The sequence below is a fragment of the Montipora capricornis genome, chromosome 5 (assembly GCF_036669925.1).
Source record: "Montipora capricornis isolate CH-2021 chromosome 5, ASM3666992v2, whole genome shotgun sequence".
Lineage (NCBI taxonomy): Eukaryota > Metazoa > Cnidaria > Anthozoa > Scleractinia > Acroporidae > Montipora > Montipora capricornis.
Window position 1 is genome coordinate 21,967,539 of NC_090887.1, and position 9,046 is coordinate 21,976,584.

The 9,046-nt window shown below is 38.3% G+C and overlaps 1 protein-coding gene across 2 annotated transcripts in view; it reads left to right on the top strand.

The window, feature by feature from the left end:
- The first annotated feature begins 475 nt into the window (after nt 1–475).
- LOC138049916 (1-phosphatidylinositol 4,5-bisphosphate phosphodiesterase beta-4-like) overlaps nt 476–9,046 on the top strand; it is a 62,672-nt gene continuing 54,101 nt past the window's right edge. Inside the window, exons 1-3 of one of the 2 annotated variants that reach the window (XM_068896394.1) lie at nt 476–777; nt 985–1,062; nt 1,236–1,295. In XM_068896394.1, coding sequence (XP_068752495.1) covers nt 697–777; nt 985–1,062; nt 1,236–1,295 — 219 coding nt within the window. In that variant the 5' untranslated portion in view covers nt 476–696. The remainder of the gene's footprint in view (nt 778–984; nt 1,063–1,235; nt 1,296–9,046) is intronic. The other variant, XM_068896395.1, reaches the window with a different exon arrangement.

The window sequence follows — 9,046 nt, forward strand, 5'->3', positions numbered from 1 at the left end:
GTCGCAGCTGTCAGCGTTAACAACTTTAACTGCCCACGTGTTTTACTAGTAATATGTAGAAAATCGAAGATAGGATGCTCCGGGGTTTTCAGTGAATCAATTAGCCCAATCGTTCTAGTTTCTTCTGAACACTTTTCCTTGTTGACTCGCTGACATCTACTTTAATCTTAAAGAAGCGTGTTGTCCATGTGTGGGTATTGAGACTCTAAATTTAGGCTAACAAATATTCGCTTTGAAATCAACGTCAAAAGTTAATTCTTAGCTAATCCTCTTGAAATAATGGATATTAAACTTCCGGCTCTTTTTATTTATTTTATTTATTTTCTATAGACGATAAACAGGTGGACGATAACCTGCACGAGAGTGCAAACTATTTCGTGATCGACAGACGCTGTTTACTTTTGTGTCACATTTCACGTGTATCGTGATTGGTTCTTCGAGCGGAAGCTGCAAATTTGTTTGTAACGCAACAATCACCTCGAAATTCATTCGTTTCGGGGTCGTTGCGTTCAGGGCATGCTCGCGTACACTTGACATGGCGATTCGATAAAACGGTTCTTGATGGCGTTACTGGCAATTAATCGAAGGAAGCATGATTTTGCGCCGAAAGACATCTTTCTTGACCATCTGATAGGCTTGGCTATGTGTTATGTCGTCTCGCATTTCTTACATTTGCGAGTTTTCTCGTGATTACGAATGGCTTCTCCTCGGATCTCGTGGGACGTTCACGTACCTGATTTGCTTCAAAACGGATCTTTATTGACTCGATGGGAAGAGGTATTGAGCATTGAGCACGTGTTGAACTCACTTAAGACTCTACATGATGAAGAAGTTAATAACACAGTGATGTGTGGTAAACCGCTTTAAGATTTAAATTGTAACAGCTCACCCAGGTTGACAAAAATATAGAGCTTCAGATTGCGTTTGGAGTGATTCACACTTTGTGAGCAAACATTACTTAGTATTTTTTTTTTCGTTTTCCAGGAGTCCAGTTCAGTCCAGGCACTGTCGTTCAGTGTTGATAAATATGGCTTTTACTTGGCATGGAGGGAGGAAGACAAGGTACATGTCAATATTAATTTCCTTGCATACAGCCTTTTCCGCAAATGTACGCGCTTGCCTACTCCAGTTTTTTAATTATAATACAGCGCTCTAAGAGCAATACTTACACGTCTCCATGGAATGTTGAGGTTGTCCCTTAACCTGATCTAGCTTTGGTTTATTTCTTTGTACAGGAGGGAAATGTTTTGGATTTATGTCACGTCAGTGAAGTCCGACGAGGAGTTGTACCTAAGGTGGGTATATTTTCACTTTTGGGTTTCATTAACTCTGAGTTTCAAGTGTACCTGACGATTGACCTTAATCAGGGGAATTCTTATGCACAATCCTTAATTAGTAGAGTAGTTTTACCATTTTTTCCTCAATTATTGGAAATAAAATAGCGAATTCCAGCAACATGTCGATATTTTGTGTACATTGCAGAGCGAATGCATGTCCTTTGAGCCGTAGCTTCCTTTGAATTGTTTGTATCATGTAAAGATAGTTTGTGGTTTCGTCCAATTAAACACTCAACAGACAGTGAAACGTTCTAAGAATAGGGGAACCAAAAATAATAGGATGCTTCTGCCCGTGAACGATTCGATAGAGCATTTTGTAATCAGAGCCTTTCGAATTTGTAGGTAATGGTCGTTCTGGTGTAATATCAGCTTTTCCACTCAGATATTATTTACGTTGAATGCTGGACTAAATGCTCGGGGCTCTTTCGATGGTATCGTTCCGTGTTAAAAATTTGCTCCTCTTTAGTATCCGAGGAATTTACTCGTTGAAGTGATGAGCAAAAGCCTTCGAAGACATTTGTTTACATTTGTCTTCAGGGAAGGTGTAGAATGTAATTACTTTGCGATAACACGCATGGATCATTTTTTCTTTTTTTTGTTATATGCCTTCGGTAGCTACCCAAGGAAAATAATTTTTGTTCTTTTGAACACATTTCCTTGTCGCCAGAAGTACTAACATTGATTTACCGACGCTGGTAATATAATATTTTATTTCTAAAGCGTAATTACATAAACGAAGGTTATGTATGATACGGCTTTCCATGGAAATGTATTCACCGTGAATTAGGACCAAAAACACCAACGTGTCAATATCGGTCGCCTTGGTTGTGTGCTAAATTGTTTTTGTTTTGTTTTGGTCGATCCTTACAAAGGTTGTGTTAAAGATTTGTATTGAGTCTAAAATTGCGCGGAATATCACGACATTTTAACTAATGAAAATTGACGTTACAGTCTGGCAGTAACATAGATGTTAAAAATATCCAGAGCTTTTAATCCTTTGTGGGGAAGCTTTGTTGTTCCGTGTCCTTGGTGCAACTCAACTGAATTTTTCTTTCCTCATTTGTCGGCGTTTTAAATAATAAACAGCATTTTCTGGCTTAGGTTCGTGCGACAAAATTTGCAACTATGCGTGAATTCGATGTTTGAAGAAGAATCTTCTTATAAAAGAAGTCAACCATGATCAAATGTGCCCAGTTTTCTGCAAATGTTTGACCACGTACAGCACTTATTTTAATGTCATCAAATTTGACAAAAAAATTAAATTGCAAATTTTCATGACATCCGACCATCAATGAGTTTGTTGTGTTTGTATTTCTTTGGATCGCGTGAAAAACAGTCCTGAATTAATTGTTCAAATTGCCATGGTAAATTGATAGTTGTTTTACAACGGGAAGAGATATATTTGCTCAGAATCAAACTCGGTGGATTTGTTTACGAGAATCCATGAAGTCAGTACACAGCTTGTCAAATTTTTGATCTGCATACACTGTAAATGAGAAACATTTCCACCCCATGATGCATCAATTTGATTAATTCTCCCTAAATGACAGCAAACTTGACAAATGCATTTTTAGCCATTGTAAAATTCGAGAAGAGTTGGGGTATTACATTAACATCCAGCTGAGCAGTTATGAAGACAATTTTGTGAAAATTGGTGACTTTTTAAAATTTAAGTGGTAAACTACGTAGTAAAATTTTTTGCCATCTCTGTTATGTTTTGGGAACAATTTGACACTAAAGAGGTCTACATCCAAAATACCTTGAAGATGGATAGAAATGGGGGTGGGTTTCTAAAGATTGAATGATGTTGCAGAACAAGATTAGTAAATAGCACTGTAGGAGAACTTTATTAAGTTTCTTTCTTTCTTGGGTTTTAACTTAAGACCATTTAAAAACAAAATATATAGAATACAGCACATAGGAAAGTAAAGATTAAAATATTGAATTTTTAGTTAATGAAAGTGTAAATAAGATCCTTGCAAAATTGCCTTTTCTTCCATTCAGACACTTTGACAGCACAGAATACTACATCTTTTGATTTTCTCTCCAACAAGTAAACCAATTAAAATTGGTTCTTGTGTGGTCTTTTAATCTGTCATTTAATAAACGAGAGCAGTGAAAAGGGGGTTGTCAAATATATTTAAAGCTTGACCAGCTGGAACTAGTGGCAAACAGGTTGTGAAAGACCAGTGTGACAGATCAAATATGGTATCAGCTGTATCCAAAAAAAATAATTTCTGGTGGTTGTAATATAATGTGTTTTAAAAAATGTTTTATGTGATCTGACTTAAAAAAAAAGGTTATATATAGATAAAAAATAGTCTTAAGCCATTGAATCCCAGGGGCTCCCCATCGATGAGTAAAATTGTCTGGCGTTAGACAGAGTAAAATCTATAAGTCTCATTGGCCCTTGGGTGAACCTAGCTGTTGTTAACCCTTTCACTCCTGTGGGGTTCCCCATTGACGAGTAAAAATCATCTGGCGTTAGACAGAGTAAAATCTATAAGTCTCAATGGCCCTTACAGGAGTGAAAGGGTTTTAATTAAATAAACTCTAAATTCATAAGAATACAATCATTGTGTCAAAAACGATTTCATTCCTTGCGGCTCAGATGTGATCAAATAGCTCTTACAGGCAGTACAGTGTTTTAGAATTAACAAAAACATGGAGGAAGAAAATTTCAAGTTAATTAGAAAAAAAATCCTGAAAGAAAAAAAATAATAATAATAATAAATAATCATAATAATAATAATCATAATAAAATTTTATATAAATAACTTTATTAATAAATTCTTAAACAATCTTAAATTTACAATATATGATCTACTTAAATGCTAGAAATGATATATTCACAATAATTATTATAGTCCGTATTACTAGGAGTTTCAGTGAGTGCTGGTGTGGAAACTGCGAGCAGTGACTGGTATTTTTTTTTAAACAGCTGCAAATTTTTGAAGAAAGAGGATACCGGAAATGTGCGTGAAAGTATTTAAACAGTGAAGAAAGGTGTGCATATCTTTAGCATGTGTCACAGGCATTACCGGTACTATTTTATAAGCAAAAATTAATGGGTAATTTCAAAACAATGGCATGTCACTTCGTTCTTTGAATTTAAACTTCTGTTCTCAAATTTCTGGCCTCTTTTCAGAAAAAGAGTATCCTTTTGAGAAATGCTGTGCGTAGTTGAGCAAATGTCAATTTAAATTTATTGTCTTGCTTGAGAATAGACTGGGAACAGTCTCTTATTTTTCAATGACACAGTTGAGCGAGTGATTGCGTGACACGCCCCGTTTTCACCACTAATTTGCATAAAATAATAATTTCACTCGTCGTGCGTGGCTCTGAGGAAATAAGGACAGCTGCTCGTGGTCTAGCTCGGGAACTGATTTTCTCTTCACTCAACGGTTGAAGAAGTTGAAGAACAATTGTTTGACTCGGTGGTCAAAGACTGAACATATACGGTTGAATGATGATCAATGATTACCCACTGGAAAAGTACTCGACTCGAAGGCTGTGACTGTAAGATTCCCTTCCACGACCGACCACAATCGACTGCACATGCTTCCGATCTTCCATTCAAATTTTGATTTTTTTGGCTAATGTCAAGAATAGTATGCTGCCCAGCTAACACTCGCCAGCAAATATGTAAAAATATACTAAAAACTTCATTTTTATAGCATCAAATAGAGAATGGGAAATATTCTTTTAAAAAAAAAAGTAAAGTGTTTGTATTTAAAAGGTGATGACAGCAATAAAGTGTTCTTAAACAGGGTGAGACGAAAATGAAAAGATGAGGTTGCCCTTCGGGCAAGCTGTTACTTGTAGTTACTAGCCCGAAGGTCTGAGGAGGTAGCCCGAAATTAAATTGTTTATAAAATATATTGCGGTCGCTTTTATAAGCAGAAAAAGTCATGACGTTATTTACGGACGCGGTGCAAAACGTTGTCACGCTACGATAATTTGGCCTCATAACATTATCATTTTCTCTCAGGAGCTTTCTGCTACACACTTTTTGGTATAAAAGCTCAATTTATCATCAGGAAAGGGGAACCAACGGTGCTTGCCCATTGGGCAAGCTACGATAAGAAAACGCTAGCCCGACAAGTCATTCCTCTATCCCCGGGCTATCGGACAGCACTTTCGTCGCGCCCTGTTAAATATTACATTATGGGTCCGTGGATTTCGATGTCAATATCAATGTCAATATCAATGTTCTTAAAGTCTTAACCTCTAAGACCTGGATAGTGGGGATCTTAATAAAGTTAAGGATGTCCTTGCTCTTATCCAGGAGATTGTTTTGGCATAATCTTCTCCTTTCTTGATGGAGATCAGCAGCACCACTCCACTATGGTGTTGCAAGCACTCCTTTCCCATGCTGCCTCTTGATGTGAAAAAAAGGGGAGTGAAAGTTTCTTGTTCAATGTATAAAGCCCTCCCCGAGTATACAGTAGGCGCTTCTTCTTGTTCTCGTGATTGTGGTATATCTGTTGGAGCTCTAGGTCCCTATACAAATCAGCATTAGAATGCTGATCCTTGGTTCTCCCAGAACCTGGGAGCGTGGATATCTAATCTTGCATCTGGAGCTCAATTAGAACCCCTTCCCAGCTTTTCTCCTGAGAAGAAGGACAGGCTTGAGCTCAACATCGCTACATACTATACTCAGGAGTTCAGCTTCTAGATCTCTCAGCTCATTTTGATGTTGGGTAACAAAATAATCCACCTCTCTTGCGTATCACTGCGTGGTCTACTGAGCAAATGTCGCCGCATAGACAGGTGGAGGGGATATCGTCCATCGGCCAATCATAGCGTAGTTTGATTGCATCACTGAACTCCCTCTTATTTAGGTTGAAACCCATTTCATGAAGAGGGAGTACCGTCAGCCAAACTGATGACCCTTTTTCGGCAGCAAGGTCAATTGCTCGCTTGACTTTCTGTGGAGCGACCTTTCTGATGTGCTCTGCCCTTTCTTGGAGCACCTTTGCTCTTTCACTCCTCACTGCTTGTTGTAGTGACTTTACAAGAGAATCAACCAGCATCTCATGGGACTGAGCCATGATCTGTGTAATAATGATGATGATGATGATGATGATGATGATGATGATGATGATGATGATGATGATGATGATGATGATGATGATGATGATGATGATGATGATGATTAGATTGATGGTGGACTTTGGACCCTTTTTTGTGGACTCGGCGACTCGAACATGTGGACTTAAGGACCATGGTGTTGACTTTGGGACTTGGGAGTTGACTTAGGGACTTAGGCAAAGTGGACTTGAGGACCTTTTGTGGACTCAGCGTCTTTTTTTGTGGACTCAACGACTTTTTTTGTGGACTTAAGGACTACGTCATTGTACTATCTTTACCATCCCTATTTTATTCATTCTATCTGTTTTTGACAGAGTTCTATTGCACTTGAATAACACAAGTTGTACAAAACGTCTGAATAGATGTTACTGTGAGACCATCACTCAGCAGCCTTTGGGAACAATACGATCAAAATGAGAGAAGACCAGGAAAAGTTATTACGTTATAAAATGAAGTGTAATTACAGTCTATGAGGACAGTGTATAACAAAAATTATCCTTTATTTCAGTTATGTTTTCCTTGAAACAATGCAATGAGAATGGCATTTGAGAAAAATAGGAAAATGGGTTAGAGTGGCTTTCAATAGCAAATTTACTGTTTTGGCCACTGTCTGTGTAAACGAAATCTACTACAGTGTACTAGGGTAGTTAAATAGTAGAATTTTCGGACAAAAAATATGAAAATGCGCTAGAGTGGCTTCCGGTTGAACATTAAAAGTAATTTAAAGATGTATTGGCACTGTATGATTTAATCGTAGTTACAAAAATGTACAACATATCTTCATTCTGCGTTTGCTGTTTCCGCTTGTTTCTGTTATGTTTACAATGGTTTCCAACGATCTCCTTTGTTGTGTTTGACGAAAAACGAGTTGTTAACGTTTCAATTTATCGAAAACCACTCCTGCGCAAAAAGTAATATCAAACTGGTTTTTGATACTTATAAATCCGTGCGCAACAGATTGTTCGTGTACATAAACGACGGTAGGACACCACAAGTTACAAAAACTAAACATGACCAAAAAATCAGTGCCTGAGCATTTACCCTCGTTCTGATACAAAGTTCCAGGGAATTTCGGAAATGGCCTATTGAACTATTGCCTGAGTCGGCAACAGAACAAAACAGAACTCCTAGCTAAGTGAAACTCAACAGGTATCATGCGCCGGACGCACAAAAAAGGTAACGAAGATTTCTGCGAATACCTTAAACCATTACCTTAAACTCAACATGCATGTATAGAACGGTGGCTATGCGCCATAAGTTACAAGATAATGGTAACTAAGACGAGAACTCTGACAATTTTTGAACCTGTGCAAAAAGTATCAATTCAACTATCTCTTCCTTTTGAAGTAGTAACATGGCAGAAATCATGCAGATGATCCGCAAAAAAAAAAACAAGAAGACAGAAACTAAAGCATTTTGTTCGAGACAACTGCTGTCTTTCAATTATTAAAATAAGTTTTTCTTTGATTTATTTTCTTCGGATCGTTCACCATGAAATCAGGAATGCTCTCCTTTACTTTCTCCACTGCCTTATGTAAGTTGCACGAAGACCTCTGATCTTGTCAGTAACTTTCTGCTTAGAGTATTTTTGTATGATGTCTTTATGGCCGCTCTCGTTCAATCGCTGTGCCACATCTTTTGATTCAATCTTTTGACCGCCTTGAATCAAGTCCTTAAAAAGGTTTGAAAAGACCATCACCTCCTCTTCTTCAAAAACTCTCAATTTTCCTTGAGTTGTAGTCGGACTTATAATTGAGTTCGAGTCGCTTGCATTGTCATTACAATCGCTGGCCTCCACGTCTTCAAAAAGAGAACCCTGAGATTTCTTGAACCTGTACAATGCTCTCACTTTGTCCAACAGTCTTTTGTTTTCACAGTCCACGAGCAGTGGATTTGTGCGCTTAAGAGCAAGGACTTCCCGTAACGTAATTGATTGGCGGCTGATATTATCTGCGAAGGTTTCTTTTATTGCTCTTTCCTCTTCCTTTGTCCAGGTCTGGCGGACCGGAGGTACAGGTACCGCATCAAGATCACCATCCTCTTTTCCTTCAGGAGGTGAATCAAAATCATCTTTTCTCATACTAGGTTGCTCGATTTCATTATTTTTGCTACGTGATGGTACAGCAGGAGAACTCGGCCTACCATGCATTACGGCCGTCAATTGCCTAGCAGCGAAAGCAGAGTTTGTGCGCTTTTGCACGAGATGATAGTGCTTATCTGCAGTTCGTTCAGTGTGTGCCATATGTGCGGCGACATTACCCTTGACCTCTTTATTGTACTGTCGAATTGCTGTTGTGCATGACTTCCTCATTAGTGTTCCTGAGATACGTGTTTCCTTATCAATCATACCACCCTTCCGCCAGGCGCTCGTTATAGCTGATGACAGATCGCTGCTTTGCATCTTCGCTCCTTTCCAGTTTAAGAACAAGCAAGTGGATCCACCGCCCTTCACAACTTGCTGCCTTGCGTGCTCGACGTAAATGTCCAACCAACTTTTGAGGCTTTCATCGAAGCAGAGATTTGCTGGGCCATGCTGACTGTATGTTTTATGATCTTTAACAGAAATCATGTAAGTTTCATCGACACAGCTCATTTAATTGTACTCATCTAGTGTA